General features: G+C 36.3%; 1 protein-coding gene and 1 long non-coding RNA gene across 9 annotated transcripts in view; one reads left to right on the plus strand and one right to left on the minus strand.

Moving 5' to 3' along the window:
* Positions 1-19,956, plus strand: part of Pam (peptidylglycine alpha-amidating monooxygenase) — a 155,367-nt gene that overhangs the window by 95,952 nt on the left and 39,459 nt on the right. For 4 of the 8 annotated variants that reach the window (XM_048331140.1, XM_048331141.1, XM_048331142.1 and 1 more), the window contains exons 12-14: positions 4,464-4,648; positions 5,737-5,808; positions 15,699-16,016. In XM_048331140.1, the coding sequence (XP_048187097.1) occupies positions 4,464-4,648; positions 5,737-5,808; positions 15,699-16,016 (575 nt within the window). The remainder of the gene's footprint in view (positions 1-4,463; positions 4,649-5,736; positions 5,809-15,698; positions 16,017-19,956) is intronic. The other 4 variants (XM_048331144.1, XM_048331145.1, XM_048331146.1 and 1 more) reach the window with 1 other exon arrangement.
* Positions 11,125-17,771, minus strand: LOC125339855. The gene is made up of 3 exons (XR_007208645.1): positions 17,761-17,771; positions 16,465-16,467; positions 11,125-11,260 (listed from the first exon to the last, which is right to left on the minus strand). It is a non-coding gene; the product is annotated as an uncharacterized LOC125339855 (long non-coding RNA).

Consider the following 19,956-nt stretch of genomic DNA (forward strand, 5'->3'; position numbering starts at 1 on the left):
ATGCTACAGTTCAGAACACTTGGTACCTTCTTAAGTACTTAGTATGTGTGTTTCCACTATAAAATAATATCATTGTAATCCTCATTGAATAGCTGGATGGGTGGATGGACAGGCAGATATAGAGAAAATACATAAATGTTTTTCAGAAATGCCAGAGAGTATATAACTTTGGCCTTACTCATTATTCAGCATTCTGTCATATTATGTCATAATAATTTGTAGTCACTAAGAAGATTATTTATTCTTCATTTAACATTTATTTCTTGGGATTTTGTTATTCCAAGCTCAATAAACCATAGCAGATATAAAGGTATTTAGAATAAGGATCCCTGTAAAAGAAGAAGGTATCACCCAGTGGGCTTCATATCCAACACATGAACACAACCCCCCTTCAAATTTTCATATTAATGAACATTTGGATTTTCAAAATTGAAATATGTATATTCCTATGTGTGTCAAAAACATTCCTTAAAATACAGAAAGGAATTTAACTGGTATAAAGTGAGAATGTTTTTAAGTGAAAGAGAGAGGAATGACTGTGGAATAAAATTGGCAAACTGTGATGCTGTTACTAAGAATGATTTGAGTCCCAGTATTTTTAGTATATCATAGCTTCTCTGTCACATAGAGCATTGTTACCTTGACTACAGGTCCAATTATAGATGGAAGGAGTAAAGTATAACCTCTTTTTATTCGGATCTCTCAATGAAATTTTCCTTGTCATAGGGAAGATTTCTAAATTATTTGATCAACTAAATTTTGTAGTCTAGAATTGGTACCTTAAATCAGCTCACATCACTTTGGTGAGCTGATTTAGATATCTTACCAAATCACATGTGTTTAGCCATAAACAAATTTATGTGTCTATAAAATTGACACATGGTATTGAATTAGCTTATTGCATGTATGTACATGTATACATATATGTATATATGAATAGATTTTCTCAAAAGCTAATTTTATTCATGGAAAGATCATTCATTTCAGAGGAAGGTAGTACATTAGCTTATATTTTTATTTTTTAATTGATTACAATAATAAACTTCAATAATAAGTAATAAAATCATATTCTATTATTTAGAAATACTTAACTGCATTTTCAAATATTAACCTTGTATATTGTATATTTCTAAAATAGTACTTGCCACATTTGCCTCTAAGAGTAGTATTAAAATTATTCCAAATTTGTGCAACTTCTTTTTTTAATTTATTTATTTTTATTTTCAAACTGATATACAGAGTGGTTACAGTTTCATAGGTTGGGCATTGGATACATTTCTTGTACTGTTTGTTACCTCCTCCCTCATTCCTCCCTCCCTCCTCCCTCTTTCCCTTTCCCCCCATGAGTTGTTCAGTAGATTTATACTAAACAGTTTTGCAAGTATTGCTTTTGTAGTTGTTTGTCTTTTTTTACCCTGTGTCTCTCGATTTTGGTATTCCCTTTCACTTTCCTAATTCTAATACCAGTATAGACGGTTTCCAATGTACTCAGATAAGAAACAGAGCAACTTCTTGTTTTGTATTCTACTTAATACTAATCATGTAATTCCTTTTTAGAACACTGTCGATCTTTAATTTGATTGAGTAAATTATTTTCCAGAGTATTGTATAGTTGATAATTCCACTTAGCACACATTTCTCAGTCTAGGCCCCTGTTTGAAAACATTGTTCTTTACTTTTTTGAAGTTGACTCTACTTTCTGCACTTTTTTTCAAGTGTGTATCAGAAGAAGGTCCTTCAAGCCATGTGTTGACATCTCACCTGTATGTTCTTAGCTACTCAGGAAGCTGAGATCTAAGAGTCACAGTTCAAAGCCAGCCCAGACAGACAAAAACAGCAAACAACAAAAACCAACTCCTCCATCTAGACGTGTTGAAAATCTACTAATACCAAAATTATATTTGCAGTAATATACATTAATAAGACATTCTATTCAGTTCCTTTGAGATTTTGCTTCCCAAATTCATAAGACCTTTTTTTTTTATAGAATCTGAACTACTTGGTTAGTAGATGGGTAGAAAGAATATTAGTAACTATTTGATATATCTATGTGTAGACAAAATGTTATATGTCTGGATGTCCATTTATTTGTGTAATTATGTTCATGTATTTGGATTGTTCCGTGAGCCTACAATAAGTGAACACATCTCTATTGTGAAAATTTACTTTATGTTCTCTAAAAATATCAATCAAGTTTTACATACTTCTGCAAACTACTTTATGTGAAAAACTCTTTTAGTTTGTCATTCCTAAAACAAGTAGGTAACAAGTATCATAGTGCAACCTTTCTTAAATGATGTCCTGGATGTGTAGCAGGTCAAATGTTTGGCCTACCAGGTGCCTTCTGGATCCACCTGCCCCCATTTCTTTATGAACTCACAATATACTAAACAATCTGGCAGTACAGAAATCTACTTCACTTGGGTGAACAATAGTTATATATTTATTAATAAAATAACTTTTTCTCAACACATTTATAAGCATTTCAGGGACAAAAGGTTTGTTTCTAAGTAGTTTAGAATGTACTGCTCTAGAAGAAAAATAAGAAAACTGAATTCTAGGATTTCCTCTCTCTCTCTCTCTCTCTCTCTCTCTCTCTCTCTCTCTTTCTGTCTCTCTCTCTGGATTTCATAAAAATACAACATGATAACTTCCATTATCCCCACTCATGCAGCATAAAACAGACTATCCCAAGGAACCAACAGCATTTAAAACCGCAGAAATAGCCACTGTGCTTGATTTGGTTATGTTTATTTCAGTCTTGAGTTTTGGATTTTCTTTTTTTGTGTATGTCATGGTCTCTTACTATGTAGCCCAGAGTGGCCTCAAATGTCTGATCCTCCTGCCTCAGTCTCCCTTCTGAGAAATAACAAGGAAAGAGATCAGAAAACTGTGTTGCATATGTTATGTATTGGTTTTCCTTCCCATGAAAAAAGAATAGGCACTACTTTTCCCAAACAGACAAAATATGGAAGGTGGTTTGCCCGTAATTCATGTTTACTCATGTTTATTTAATCATTTTTTTCTTTTATTAAGATGCTTAAACTGATTTTTTTCCTCTCTGCCAGGTGACTTAACATTGTCTCCATTACAGTCACATCTTAAATTACTGTTCTTTCTTCCTGATCTCTTGCCCATGTCAGCAAGGAGAGGGAGAAAAATATAGTGAGACTCTCTGGCTTATTATTTTGACACCAACCATTTCTTCTAGAGCACATAATTTTCGGGCCAACACTAAAAGTGTTAAAGTGTAATTCTTAGGAATTGTGTTCTGACACCATGAAGATGAATGCAGGACACAGGTGTTTGTTTGGGGTTGCACTTTCCTGCTGGCTTCTGTTTCACAGGAGAGGCAATTACAGAGACACATATCCGATTCAGCGTGAGAAGTCCAGTGCTTTCGAAAGCATTCATGGAGCTTCTCATCACTGGGACTCAATCCTGACGTCCCTCGGGTGCTGTACACTTTCAAAGTACAGAGAAATCAAATCTCTGTTTAGAAAAAACTTTTCCCCCTTGCTGATGTCATCGCTGTCGCCATGGAGAGGAAATGAGAGCCGCCTGACAGGGCTGGAAAAATCAACACTGACGTCTATCTGTAGAGCAAATATCCCAGCTCCTCGTTTGTTTGTGATTAGTGGGGGCTTGCTAAAAATGGCCAGAACTATTAACTAGGAGGAAATGTTCCATTACCAGAACAACTTGGGAATACAAAAGTGTCCTTTCTGTAAGAGCATGGAAAATATTTCTTCTGAATAACCACTGTAAAGAGATTGAAATACTTTACAGTAAATCCATGTACATTGAGGAAGAAAGAAACATGATTTGTAATCTCTTATACATTATTTTTGTTTCCAGGAATATTTTTCTTGGAAGTTCTCATTCTACTGTTTGTTTTTTTTTAAATCTGTATTTAACATGTAGTCATTTGACTGTAAGAATTACCTTAACCAGATCTGAGCCCTCAGCATAGACTGGGGCTGGTTTCATTCAAATCACTGCTCCAGCATTCTTTTTGGCCCGCTGTCGCGGTGTCATTGGAACATCAGGTATCAGGGACGCGTGCGAGATGCCTTTGGAGCACTTGATTCATGGACTTGTAAAGAAGACAGTGAACTGAAACTAACATTCAAGGTTTGTTATGTCCTGAAGACATGTAAAGGCTTACAAACGATAGAAGTATTTAATGATATCTACGGAGCAACTACAAACTGCTCCGTGCTTTGCTGTTGAAACTCTGATAGGTATACATAAAATAACTGCCTATATTCCTATTGTTGTGCTAGCCTTAAACCAGAAAAGCTCAAGGACAGTGCCCAGTTCAAGACACAGCACACACACACACACACACACACACACACACACACACACACACACACACACACACACACACACACACAAAGAGAAGAATGCACTGCATGTGAATGGCTGGCGAATTCTGTATCCCTTCTTTTTACCTGCAGTGGAACGTCCAGTGATGAGATGTGCAACCTGTACATCATGTATTACATGGAAGCCAAGCACGCAGTCTCTTTCATGACCTGTACACAGAACGTGGCAGCGGACATGTTCAGAAGGATCCCCCCCGAGGCCAATGTTCCCATTCCTGTGAAGTCTGACATGGTCATGATGCACGGACATCACCACGGTGAGTTGGTGCTTCGTGGAAAGTAATGGAGGATTTGGTGTTTTATATTTTCTCCTGTGTCCTGCTGACTATAGGATTTATATTTCAAGTTCTCTTGATTTCTCTTCTCCAATCGCACCACAACAGGGCACCATGCTCTCAGGACACCTGATTTCTCTTTCATACCCTTTCCCCTTGTCCTGGCATGATCCCAGGACCCCATCAAAACACTGAAGAAATAAAAATTTTACCAAAACATAAAACAGACCGGTTTGGGAACCAAACCGCCAAATATATGTTTCGTGACTTAATTTGTTTTCTGGTTTCCTCATCTCAAAATTCCTGCAGCCAAGAATGACGTCCACAGTTTAGGCATTCATAAATTACTCTGTGCTCTGAAATGTGTTGTTTGCCATAAAAGTTGTTATAATCTCCAGCCGTGCCATGAGTTATCTGTTTCATCGTTCTTTCGGAGCAAAGAATAATTATTGATATTACTAGTCGTATCCTTAGTGGTCCTTTTCTCAATGCTGTTCATTGCCTCATTATTCATTTACAAAATGCTCATATTGATTCTCATTTCTTTTGTTTTATATTATAAAATCTACACCATGCTGTAATTAATTGTGTGTAGTATGCTAGGTGAGGTTTTACTGAGCTTTGCAAATCCAATGATGAAATGCCAGTTCAGCTGCTTATTTCTTCCTGGTAGAGATTTTATGGGAGAGGGTAACACAGTAGTCAGGCCATTTATTAAGATACTAATGTATTTTCTAGAATAAGCCTTAAAACTTTCTGAACATGCCTTCAAATATTGCCAAATGCAATTAAAACTTATGAGATTTGTTTAAAAATTAAAACTCTATGACATCTATAGGGTATTTTAAAAAGCAGTTGACCTACTTATTTTATCAGAAGTCAGGTAATTAGTAATGCTGCTGAAATGTGGTAAAGAGTATGCATTAGGGCATGTCTATCATATAAAAATTTAATGCTGTAATAAACAAGATTCTGAATAATATTTTATATTTTCAACATAACATCTATACACTATTCAAGTACTTTGTATCTATTGCAAAGTTATGCTCATCATTGTTATTCTTTTACAGAATCTGAGAACAAAGATAAGACTATTTTACTACAGCAACCCAAACGTGAAGAAGAAGAAGTATTGGACCAGGGTATGTTTGTTTATTTCTATAACTAGGCCTATAAAAGTATTCATTATCCATATAGGCAATGAAATCATGACGTTAGGGGGGATATTTTAGTTCTCTCTATATCAGCCTCAAACCTTGTTATTGCTGTTTTCTTAAATGCATAATTTATGAGGCGATGGTCAATTATTGTAGTTGGACTTGAAAGTAAAATTCATTAGTGTAATTTAGTCCTGTAAGGTTTTTCTTTCTTTGTTTCAACTCATTTAACATTTTAACTTTTATTATAACACAAACGTGCAAGTGGAATGCATACATATATATGTACATATTCTTTTAAAAATACTGAGCTCTCTTTGAAACATAATGATCTTTGCCATTTAAATTGTGTATGTGGTGTGATGTGTTTGCTATATTTGAGGCTCAAAGGAAAATAAATTAAGAATTGCCTTTGTATCTTATGTCTGTAAGCCGCTCTCCTCTGCCTTAGCAAAGGGAAAGTATCACTCCTGTGGAGGAAGAGATGGGAGGCCAGCCCAGGAGGAAGTTAGTAGTAAGACTCTATCTCAAGTACAATTTACCTCTAACCCCAGCTATTTGGAAACCAGAGGTAGGAAGTTTGCCATTTGAAGGCAGCCAGAGCAAAGTTAACATGAGAGCTTATCTGAAAAACACACATAAAAGCCAAAGGACTAAAAGCTAGCCCTAGTGGCACAGCATTTGCCACTAGATAGGAGTCTCATTCCCTGGACTGCAAAAGCAAGAGGGCTTGATGTTCCTTTGTCATATACAGCATTGGCAGACACAAAAAGTTTTCTCTCTTGAATCTTGGTTTCTTGCCTGTTGTTTAGAAGATAGTGCTTTGATTGGGTGCTGAAGTATATTACTGCCTAAATATGATGTGTTCTTTAAGCATCAATTTCAACTAAATGCAAACACATCTATTTCCTGAGAATATAAGACATTTATGAAATAAGCAGGTTTTCCTTTTAACAACATGTAGAAGTTTCCTAGTTCTCAGACGCTGTCATATGCTCCCATAATTCTTCACAATGTATTAAGTCTAGGACCAAGATAAGATCTTTGGACAAATTTTGATTTGCAAAAACAAAGAATTCAAACTTTTTAAAGAAAAATGAATTCAGAAGGAACAATAAGATAAAATATAATCTAACAGATTATAAATTTTGGAAGTCATTAAGCACCCAAAATATAGTAACACTAACAATTTTTCCAGTAATTGTATTGAAATTTGTTCATCTTTTACAATAAATTATTTGATACGGACACAATTTAAAATATAAAAATATATGTCTTTGAAAGAATTTGAGTGATATTAAACTTCACTTCCAACTACTGTGTCATATAGAGAAATAATGAGACTGTTATTTAATAGATGTGGTGCCTTATACAATACTGTATTTCTGTAGAAACTGATGCTAGATGCTGGATTCCTTTTGAAGTCACTTGAGTTGATCAAGGAAGACATTAACTCTGGGTTAGAAACCCGAAGTTGTTGTTTGCAAAGTAGTGTGTGTGTGTGTGTGTGTGTGTGTGTGTGTGTGTGTGTGCCGGTCCTGAGGCTTGCTCTGGGCTTGTACTCTGTCCTTGAGTTTTTGTACTCAAGGTTAGCACTCTCCCACTTAAGGCACAGCTCTACTTCTGGCTTTTTTGGTAGTTTAGTTAAGATTAGAGTACCACATACTGTCTTGATCCGGCTAGCTTTGAACCACGGTCCTCAGATCTCAGCCTCCTGAGTAGCTGGTATTAGAGGCCTGACTCACCAGTGCCCAGCCAAAGTAATTCTTAATGTAGGATTTAAATCTTCTTTCCTCGTAGTAGGGAGGCGTCCTAGGTACCAAATGTGTTGAAACACTCATATTTTGCCATCCATCTACCATTTTGCATTTCATAGTAAGTGTAGAGGTTTTAATGGACCCAGACTCTTTCTTACAGAGAGGAATTCTGTGAGCATGAATGAAATGATTTCCCTATTTTCTTTTACTTATGAACAAAAATGCTATCACTCAAGTAATATAACTTGGAAAAGTATTGATATTCTGACCAATTTTAGTATTATGGAAAATAAGCTGTGATACTCATGTGTTGAACGTGGGGGAATCCAGTGAGCAGTCATCCATAACCTTCTAGAACATGCTAAGACAACACTCAGCCATGCCCTTTCAGTCCAGGATGGTCTGTGTGTTAATCTCCTGGTCCCTGGAGACCAGCAACCTGAAATTTGAAGAGAAATACAGAAATGTGCAAAACACACTTTTATTCAGGTAGCTCCCTTGATGCACTGAGATCAATCTATCTTAGAGTACACCGGACAAATCTGCTCATTATTGAAAGAGTATTCTGTTCTCAAGATATCTGTATAAAATAGCTATGCCTTTCATTTCATTGGAATTCTAGTTGACTGAATAGGTATTCGGAGGATTCTTAACTAGTCAAGTTAATCATTCCATGTGTGCTTATTTTTAAAGGAAGTCCCCCATTTTGTTCTCTGACACAAACAATTTGTGTTCATGTTTCCCTCCAGTTTGGATTGATACTTTTGATTTTTATCTCCAATAAGTAACTGTCCTGGAATGATTTCCACATGTAGCCAAACTAACAAGTGCCATCTATGTTCTAACTATAGAAGATGCCAGACTCTCACAGGAAACAGTAGAGTCGTGAGACAAGAAAAGGAAGCTGTGAACCGTTAGGAATTAGGTTCCATTAGGAACCATTAGGCAAGCTCTGTTCCTATCAATTGGTAAAGATTGTTCTAAAAAACAGTATAGGTAGTTCTACGTGGCTAGTACAAACCACACAAGCACATTAGGATGCAGGTATGTGACTAGATAAAGAGAGAGAGAATATTCACAAACATATATGTATACAGAGAGAGATTATATTCATACATACTTTCTTGTCTTAATCTTGGAAAACTGGTAGGAAGATAATAGTAAAATACATAACATTATTACAGAGAAAGGACACCCTTACTAAGTAAAAACAAGGACTGCATCGAATGGAGTGGAATTATAATATTCCATAAATTGAATGTGGCTGATTATGCATATTCCATAAAAGGGATGTGGCTGTACACAGATGGACAGGGAGTAGTGTGCATGTTTAACATGAAGAACAAAATCCAATGAGAGTCAGTGATATTTTAAGCATAAATTTCCCTAACACTTTGTTTCTATGAGAATTATAAATGCTTTCTTTTCTTTTATGTTCTTCCTACTGACATTGCTGCTTTGAAAGGTTTTGGCCATAATACTGATGTTGATTCGCTACCAGCTGGCATTTGAAAGCCATCTGAGTTTTGTCAGTCCATGTGGTGTTTTCCTAGGCTTGCTTGCTCAAACGCACTGGGCTCTCCAGCATCTTTGTCTACATCTGTTCTCTGTGGAACAAAGTTTGGTGGAAGGCAAGTGATCTCCCACTCTATATCAAAGATGGATTAAAGAGATACCAAAAACAAGTCAAATTATTTAACAGTTTCACCCATCAAGTTGTGTTGGATCACCCAACAATTGGAAACATTTTCATGATGCTTATAAGGAAGTCAGCAAGGATATTTGTTTTGCTTTTTTTTTTTTAAGAAAGGCTTATATAGACAAGAGTTTTACAAATTATATTTATTGCAGAAGAAAACTAAACTATGAATAAAGAAAAGATAAACATTCTCTCTCTATAATTTATATTTAGTGAGAAATATATAACACATTTAACCATATAACCCAATATTTTAGCTATATATATACATGTACATATTCACATTATACTAGCAGCTTATAAAGAGTACTCATTTTGATATCCTCCCACCCTCTTATTCGAGACAAGAACTCACCATGGACTTACAGATGTGAGACAGGACACCAGCATGTACATTTGAAAGTATTTCATCTTGATTATTTGTATTTTATCTTAACTATTTCCTGCAATAATAAACATGATAAACAAGAATAATTGTTTATCTTTTGTGTAGGGCTGGAGACAAGCTAAGAAAATGCTATACTACTGAAATCCATCCTCCCCTATGAGAATAATTATAATGCTTGTATAATTTGTATATATTTCTACTGATTTTAAAATAGTCTATTTCTAAATATGTGAGTTCATCAGTAAACAAGTTGATTATGTCTGTGTCCATGCATAAAAGCAAATCGATATCTGAAACAAACATGTCTACTATCCTATAAAATCATTTTATGTGAGGAATTCACTGTATATGTAATAAGTTTTATAAATTAAATAGTAAAGACAATGGAGAAATAGGTGAGTCCTGGAAAGCTATGTGGAAATGGAAAAAGGAGGTGAGATTTGTATCTCATAGACCCTACATACACATCTTTCACTTATGTATTGTGATTGGCCCTTTTAGGAAACTAACACATGTTTGACAACTTATCTTTATTTCCTAAGTGTTATTATTTCTTATCTCTGTTTCCTATGCCAGTAGTACAACCTAAGGTTTATAGGCAGAATCACAGCATCACTGCAACCAAGATTCTCCAAGTCTCAGCAGCTGTGCTGGTGGCATTCCTGTCAGAATTATCAGGATGATTTGATGTCCATAAAAACTGAGGCCAGTAATTGAAAGCTGAAATCTACAGTACCAACATGGCAGTATCATTGTGTGCTACATGCTGGACAATAATTCTTTTGCTGCAGGAAAGGCTTTAACTTGTTTTATTCGGTTTGTACCACACTCTTCCCATTGTAGTCTTGGTGCTCAGTCTAATCAATCTCTCTGCTCAAAGGTCAGCAGGAGGTATTCTATTCCCAAGGCAGGTAGGATATGACAAAAATACAATTTGTAGAGGGAAAACATTCCATGACCCCAGACAGTTAAAGGTCTTCAGATACCTTCTGTGAAACAGTATGATTTCACAGTGGTTTTATGCTAACAAAAATGAACTACCCCTGGCATGTTTTATCATATAAGCAGATTCAAGAGAACAAGATTTCAAGTTAAAACCACAATTGTATACTGTGAAAGGTTTTTTTAATCATTAAATTTGGTAATATTTGTGTGAAAAGGGACACAAAGGCAGGACTTAACTGCCAAAAAATTATATTCCTTTGCTTATTCAGGATAAGACATTTCCTCCATCCCCTGACAAAGAATGCTTGATTTTAGACCCATCCTAGCGAATTTCATGGATCCTTAATGCCACTTAGTTTTAAAGAAGATAACATTCTGTTTTGTTGTCTTATTCACTAAAATTTTATCAGTTTGTTATGATTTATGACCCACTCACAGTCTTTATTTATTGAACTCATCTATCAAGCACAATTCTGAATACCCTCAAGGCTCTGGGAAGCTGACTGAATGCTGTTTTGGTGTCCTAATAATGGAATAGGCAGATGTGAATGAGCATTTATCACACCATTGTTGCTTTTTCTGAGATAGATCTGTGTGCATGGTAGTTTCAGAAGATTCTCTTATTTTATATTCTTCAATTTATATTTTCTTCATTTTCTTAGGAAGGCTAAATCTCATTTCTGATTGTTCTTTAATCAAAGGAGTCCTATAAAAGTCAAAAATGTAATAAGGTTCAGGTCATTTGTGATGTCTGAGCTGGGCAGCACCATTATATTTTACTTCCCCAAAGCTAGAGAATAAATATTGCATATGAGTAGTAAGTAAACAATCCATGCACCAAATTGACTTTAACCAGAAGACAAAATAAGTTATGCCTGAGTCTTTAAACAAATTATTAAAACCTAAAAAGAGAGCTTTCATATTTTACATCCTTTACAGTCCCTCTATTAACCAATGTGTTTCTAGGCTCTAATCTCATTAGCTGGGTTCCTTGGCATATTTTGTCAGTGGTTAAAATGCTGATGGGCAGACTGTATAGACATTATGTAAGAACTGTTGGGTTGGGCTTAATTACATACTAGTGATAGCCAAGGAAAGTTAATAACTGATTATTTTTATCCTGGAAAGTTTCTAAGAGGGTTTTTAAAAATCATTTTTATAAGACATCTGTCATAATTCTGATCTTTACATTTTTATAAGCTAAAGACACCTGTGTGTTTTCATGCAACAACCATAAATTTTTGCACTTAAATTTTGGGGTGTTTGAAATTTTTATTATCTTCAGGTACTTGTACATAGGAATTACTATTCAACAAATCAGTTCATGAATGCAAAGCATTTTGAACAGCGTCACCACTTTCATTATTCTCTATCCCCCTAACACTTCCTTCCTGCAGTTTTCTTAATTGTGTAAGGTATGCATTCAATGTTATGACTGTACTTTTTCTCTGCTGCCAAATTTTCAATGTGTGTTTTGATTTATTTTAATTTATTCATATCATGTTTCTCAAAGTAAGCAAGAGACATTTCCATGCTTGGACCAGGGAATCATGAATAGCCCTTGCTGCACAGAAAAATGTGCACTGAGCAGCAAGTAGTTCGTGCAAGTACACAACTTAAAGGCCAGAGTTTCATGGAAGTGTTTACATGCATATTTGCTGTGTTGTATTTCCTATTTCAGCAATATTAGTTGCCACTATAATTATGTCTCCCACATAGTAAAATTTATATTTTATTTATAATTTATATGTCTCCCACTCAGTAAAATTTATATTTGAGAGACCTCCAGCATTTCTGTTTTTCATAGGAGTTGAAGTGTTATTCAGGTGCAGTGGCTCACGGTTGTAATCCCAACCACATGGGAGACACGGGCTGGAGGATCACAGTTTGAGGCTAGCCATGCAAAAAAAATTAGCAAGATATTATCAGGAAGAGGAGAAAGAGGAGGCGGCAGAATTCAATGTACATCCTACAAAATTAAGAAAAGTGAGGGGAAGGGTGCGGTGGAGAGATGTGAGTGGGAATGCTGAAAGGGATGACCTTGATCAAGATGCATTGGATCCATAAAGTGCTTTGTTAAATGGCAACTGCTTCGTACAACTTCTTAAAGATAATAAAAAAAAGGGGGGGCTGGGAATATGGCCTAGTGGCAAGAGTGCTTGCCTCATTCATATACATGAAGCCCTGGGTTTGATTCCCGAGCACCACATATATAGAAAGTGGCCAGAAGTGGGACTGTGGCTCAAGTGGCAGAGTGCTAGCCTTGAGCAAAAAGAAGCCAGGGACAGTGCTCAGGCCCCGAGTTCAAGACCCAGGCCTGGCAAAAAAAAAGATAATAACAAAAGGTATAAAGAAAAGAACCGTTGAGTGTGATGATATACACCTGTGATCCTAGCTATGCAGAAGGTAAAGACAGGAAAATTGATGTCCAAGGCTATCCTCATGTAAAAAGTCAACACAGCATTAATAATGATATTAATAATAATATTAATAATATTCAAGAAAAAAAGCACTGGATGCTTTTTCGGGTCAAGTAGGAAAGTGACAGTGACCCTGAAATCTAAACATACTAACAGAAAAATAAAATAAAAATGAACAACATACACAAAGACATGGAAGGGTAAATGGAGCATAGTGGTTGATGTCTGTAATCCTAGCTGTAGCTATTTGGGAGATGGGGACCAGGAGGGACATGGTTCTGGGCCAACCTGGGCAGAAGTTTAGGAGAGCCTCCCCTCATCGCAATCATACTAGGAATGACAGCATCCAGCCACACAGAAAGCTTAAAAAAAAAATCATGATTCAGGCCACCCATGAGATCCTTTACAAAAGATAAATAAAGCAAAAAGGAATGGGGTCATGGCTTATCTGGTAATATCCCTGCTCACCAAGTGCAAACCTGGTACCAATATTGAAAAAATAAAAGGAATTGGCGAATAAATGGGAATGTGCTACGGTATAAAATCAGCAAGGAAATAAATTTGTACTGAAAACAAAAGCAAATGGCAATTTCAACAAGTTTTTTTTAATTAATTAAATTTTGTTGACAAGGTGTTGTGCAAAAGGGGTACAGTTACATAATAGGGCAGTGAGTACATTTCTTGTGCTATCTTACACCCTCGTTTTTCCTTCCCTTCCCTAGATCAGGTAGGCATATATACAATACCCAGTGTACCAAAATCATATACAGTAACCATGTAGCGTACGCCAAAGGAAATTCACCTAGGACTTTAAATGTAACATCAACAATAGAATCCTCCTGTGTCCTTGGAGTTGTTTTTGCTTATACATAATTCAACAAGTTATTTTTATTCTAGAATAAGTGAGCACCTATTATGATAGGAAGCATAGTTATTAATCACTGGGAATGTGAACAGAAAGGAGAAAATTTTTTTCCTTTTACATAAAACTGCATCTGTATCATATAAAACGGCATCTGTGTCTTGCAGTTTATATCTTTCAGAGATAATTAAATAAACAAAAGTCACTTTAGAATGTTATATGTAATTTGATCGTGTATAACGTTACCTTGATAATAATAGTAAGTGCTAACTTACTGAAGAGAACAAGAAAGATTACATTTTCATATCAAAGCATGAACTAGTCATGTCAAACACAGTGACTCTCACCTGTAATCCCTGATAATCAGGAGGTAGAGGTCTGGAAGATTATACTTTGAGGCCAACATGAGCAAAATATTAGTGAGACTTCATCTCAAAAAATAAACCAGGCATCGTGGTATGCATCTGTGATCCCAGGTACAGAGGACTGATTCTGGGTTAAGACTGGCCTTAGGGAAAACATGAGACTCCATCCAACAACAGAGATTAAAAAAGGGCTGGGTAAAGTTATACCTCAAAAGTGCAAGGCAGAGATCAAACTCTAGTAATGCCAAAAGGGGGGAGAGGGCAGGGGACAGAGAAGGAGGGAGGGAAGGAGGGATCTTTCAGGTTTCTGCTTAAGACTGTAAGAGATAGCCATCTAGTGGTCTGTCTTACAGCAGGAGTGATCTGTAGTGACAATGTTCTGGAATATTCTCATAGGCTCCCTGAAACTTGAGCATAGCTAAGCCAATGTCATTGTTCTAACGTTTTATACTTCCTTAACCAATGACAGTTTTAAATGATGATTTCAGTGAAGCTACCATATTGTACATTTTGTATTTTATTGTAGCTTTCAGAATTTTGCTGACAAAACGGAATATACAGAGCTCTGACCCTGTGTTTCTTCTTCTGTTAGCCTGACTTGATCCAAATTTTATAAATTAGGACTTTGGTATCGGAAACATTGCCTTTCATTTTTTATATGAAAGGTCTCATTGTATAGTCATATTGAACTCTTTATGCTTAGTATATGAAACAAAAGAGTTTAATAGTGGATTTCATTTTTCTGTGGGGCAGGGTGGTATGGTGACTTACCAGTTTCATTGAGCTGGAATTCACTTCATTCATTTTAAGGAGATTGATTTTAGTACTCAGTAATTATTTTCGCGTTAAAGATTTCACCTTGAATGAGCTGATTCCATGGTCATGACCATTTGTAAACATGACAGGATCCATCAGCATAATTTTAGAAAGACTTCATAAGCTCTTGTACCAGTTTCTTAGTAAAATACTTTTAGTGGCATGTATCATGGCCAAACCAGTTATAAGCATTTGAAAATACATACTTTAATCGACTTCTAACTTAACTTGTGAAGGCTTTGTACAGACAAGCTGTGAAGATTCATTTTCTTTAATGTGGCTGTTGATAGTACTTTAGGAATCTGATGCAGTCTCTATTTCTTTATCAATTTAACTATACTGTGAAAGCTATTTGTTGAAATTTACCATGCACCTGCATATGTATTACGTTGTTTCTACAAATGTCAGTAGGCATGCTATGTAATAATAAGAGTAGGTGGTAGGTTAATGAAACATAAGGACATATTATTCTTTCAGAGTTACAGGAATTCTGTGTTGTTTTGTGTTTTCCTTTTCCTATATTTGAAAGTCTAAGAACAACCTTGCTATTAAGGCACCAACAACTGTAAATTTTGCCATCTTATCAACCTTCCACCTCTGTGTCTCTTTTCTTTTCTCCACAGGTGATTTCTATTCACTCCTTTCCAAGCTGCTAGGAGAAAGGGAAGATGTTGTTCATGTGCACAAGTATAATCCTACAGAAAAGGCAGAATCAGATTCAGACCTGGTAGCCGAGATTGCAAACGTAGTCCAAAAGAAGGATCTTGGTCGGTCTGACGCGAGAGAGGGTGCAGAGCACGGGGAGCGGGGCAATGCTATTCTTGTCAGAGACAGAATTCACAAATTCCACAGACTAGAATCTACTTTGAGGCCGGCAGAGAACAAAGTTTTCTCATTACAGCAGCCTGGCGAAGGCGCCTGGGAGCCAGAACATACAGGAGGTGCGTGTAGGGTTTCTTTTAAGAAATAAAGTATGAAAGAGTGCAATCCACATTAGCAAAACCTGAAGGGAATAAAAAAACCTATCAATGTAAAAGATTTGTTAGCAAAAAAAAAGCATTACAGAGTTGAGTCATCACATACCTCCTTGGTTTGAGGAGGTTTTCTTTTTTCTTCCTTTCTTTTTCCTTTTGTGTCCAATACCACATAAATTTACTGGGTGTTCAATGGGAGAATCAGAACTAAAATGACCAAACATACTTAGATCTTTTTGGCAAGCGTGGTTTTAAACACAGTGAAAACCAGTATAACAAGTCAACATTTTCCATTTTGCTCAATACAAAGAAGTTAAGGGTTTCAAATGCTTATATATAAATTCCAGTGTATTCAGTGCATATGCATTATCTTCTTTTAGGGTAATTAAATTCCTCTTGAAGGAATTTATATGACATTCTCCTCCCAATAACTTCTAAAGTGTAGTCACTTTTATGACTTTGATTTCTTAAGTTCCATTATCATTTGCTATCTTAATTGGAAAATTGAGTACGCATTTCTGAAGGGACCTGAAGTAAGTCAATAACTATCCAATTTATCTTTATTTCCAACCAGGATTGACTTTCATAATTAGAGGACAATACCTTATTCCCTTCAGGTTTCTGTACCAGCAAGCTATAGATGCCTCATCTTTGTCTTTAATTGTGTTGTGGACTCTGTGATATTGATTGTGTTTCATGTTACTTGCTAATGTGGAAAGCCAGATAATACAGCATGTGGAGATAATCTCCAAGAAAGTAACAGATATTCGCGCATGGCAGCTGTCCATGCGTGGGCTAGAATTGGCCTCGGCTGCCAGCTTGATGTTTTCAAATTCAGCTTTGCAGGAAGCCATAAATTATTCAACACCCAGCTGATTTTTATTTATAATTGAAAAAATTAGCATGCAGTGCCTTTTCCTCACAAGAATGTTTCAAGCATGGTCCACTGGAACCGGCCTAATGGTTTCCTATGAGATGTTAACTGCAACTTAACTCTTCCTATTTTGACAGGATCAGCCCTGCTCTAACTCATTCTAAGTCTGTGTTAATAGAACTTACGCATGTCAAGAGGTGGTCCTTGGACTCTTTGCTTAAGAAATTTAACCAAAGTGTTCAGGAAAAGAATAGACTTTATATCCTATGGAAGAACATTGGAATTGTTATCTGTGAGTACGGTGCCTCTAGATGAGCAGTTTATCATACCCCTGCCTACTTCATTACTACACAGAAGTGTCTATCTGAGCTTTTATATTAAAGACAGTAAGTTGTACCCCATATGACATGGAAATATGGAAGGGAAAAGGGCCTCGTTAGTGAGAATGCTACTCTGATCAAGTGTGAAGTAATTACGAGTTGCAGCATGCCTTATGCAAGGATTTACCTTTGTTAGTCTTCCATTTGAAAGGTATCCACACCGCTGGAAAGGTATCAACGTACAAATCAGAGTTTCACATCTGGCACTGTATATCTGAAACCTTAACTTTTCTGAGGGAATTAATAAAATATGGGAAATACATTTGCTTGTCATCTCTCCTGATCTCTTTCAATGTAGTCCTAGAATGATGCTCAGGAGAGTAATGTTTCTTTAGGATCTGGTTTGAGACACCTCCTTTCATTCCATATATGGGTGCATGTCCCTGAACTTACTAGATCAAGTGAGGCCCAGGCAGCACAAATCCTAATTCATGAGGGAAAACGTACATGTGGTTACTTTTAGGAGGGACTTGTTTTAATGTCATTTCACAACTCAAATCCCAAAACTGAAAAAAAAAACTAAATGCAAATTAATGACATTTTTATTTAAGGAGTCTACTTTTAAATCCTCTTTCCTAGTTCTCTCTCATTGTTTGCTACGAAACAATGCACTTTTTTTTGATGCTGTGTCACGCTGTTGAGTAAGCCAGAAGAATGTTTGTCTCTAGGAAGCTTTCATTGTCAAAAAGAAAGCAGGCTATTTTTCACGTATAGTTCTCTAACAAGATATATTAGTAGTTTAACCTGTGTATATTCCTCAAGGTAGAGGCAAAGAGAATACATTTGATGGATAACATCCCATTGTCTTCTTGTCCAATCTCTTTACTCCAAAGGGAGTTGAGAATGGATCCTAATGTTATAGAAGAATTAACTGCCTTCGATGTACTTAATATTTAAGAAAGTAACTGCTTATATGACATTTCACTTAAACAAAAATTAAAGGCCATTGTGTTGCTTAATAATATAGTTCAGGGGCTGGGGATATAGCCTAGTGGCAAGAGTGCCTGCCTCGGATACACGAGGCCCTAGGTTCGATTTCCCAGCACCACATATACAGAAAACGGCCAGAAGCGGCGCTGTGGCTCAAGTGGCAGAGTGCTAGCCTTGAGCGGGAAGAAGCCAGGGACAGTGCTCAGGCCCTGAGTCCAAGGCCCAGGACTGGCCAAAAATAAATAAATAAATAAAAATAATATAGTTCAGAATGGTTACAGGCATTATTAAGGCATTAATTTTCAAAGGAATAACGTAACATCAAAGAAGTTAACCTATCTGACTGAGGTCAGAGCCTGAATACAAATGTGGACTTTATGATTTCCACTACACACGCTAAAGTTCCCAAAATTCAAGAGTTGTTCTCAAAGTAGGACTGACTTGCTTACCCCGTGCAAGGGTTTCTCTATGGAGATTTCATCCTTCACTACTTAGAAGCTGGAGTCTTCTGAGCCTGTTCTTTTGCACACAATTCTTGGTACCTGTACAGCCGGACACAGTGGCGCTTTCAGAAACAGTACTTTAGGCTCCACTGAAGTGTCTATATGTGAAGAAACACAGTATGTTGATGGATCCCACCCAGATAAAGTGAATGTTTAAATGTGCAATTAATGTATCCGCTCAAAAACTCTGAGAGTGACTTGCTGTACATAACAATTCCAAACACATGCCCTCTTGAGGATGTTTACTTTGGTCAGATTTCTACTTGGTTCCACACCATGGCACTGACTTTAAAACTGAGTTCTGCACTTCATACCACGATATGTTAGGACCACAGTAGAACAACATGACCAGCTTTTCATTAGGTGAGAAAGCCCTTAACATTCTTCAGAACAAGATGTTTTAAGTATCGTGCTTTCATCGTGCCGCTAAGAGTACAAATGTCTGCCCACAGAGCCCCACAAGTGATTCTACTTTTGGCCAAAATAAGATTTGGAAACCACTTTGTGGCAAGAGTATAAGGTAGCAGTCTCCAGACCGCGGCGCCTGCCTGCCTCGCTTTGAATCTAGCGCTGCCATTTGCTATGAGGTGCCTTGCTAAGACAGTTTCTTAATTCTCTAAGCTTTATTGTTTCATTAATTAAAAGAAGTACAACACTGCAAGCTTCATAGGTTGAAATGGCAGTCAGGAGAAGATGCATGGAAAGTGTTTTTGAACAGTGTACAAATGCTTTGCACATAGACAGCCTTTATAAATCTATGACATTTAAAAAGTAATTCTCATGATTATGACCACCTCAATATCATGTTGGATTGAGAATCCAAAAAAGAAATACTTGTGTAAGGCAATGAATTCCTTTCTCTTAAACAGCCTGTAAAAGACCAATTTTTTTGAAATGTATAGAAAAGCTACATGCTTTCAGTTTAGTCGTTGACAAAATAGGACAGTACTGTAACCTTATTGGAGTTTTGGGCTCATCAAGAGCCAGATCTCTTACATTAATATGCTGTGGTGACTGTGTATGACATTTAATACATTGCGTTAAAATATTCAGACTTGCATTCCTTTTCATAGTTGAACTAGTTTAATTTCTATTATAGTGTATTATCTATATTAGGATAATATTAATAGAGTAGAAATAAGATGTTACATTTTTATAATAGTTACTTTCTGGAGACTAGGCTTATTAAACAGTCACTGAGAAAACTACAGATAGTTCTA

The sequence above is a fragment of the Perognathus longimembris genome, chromosome 22, assembly GCF_023159225.1.
Source record: "Perognathus longimembris pacificus isolate PPM17 chromosome 22, ASM2315922v1, whole genome shotgun sequence".
Lineage (NCBI taxonomy): Eukaryota > Metazoa > Chordata > Mammalia > Rodentia > Heteromyidae > Perognathus > Perognathus longimembris.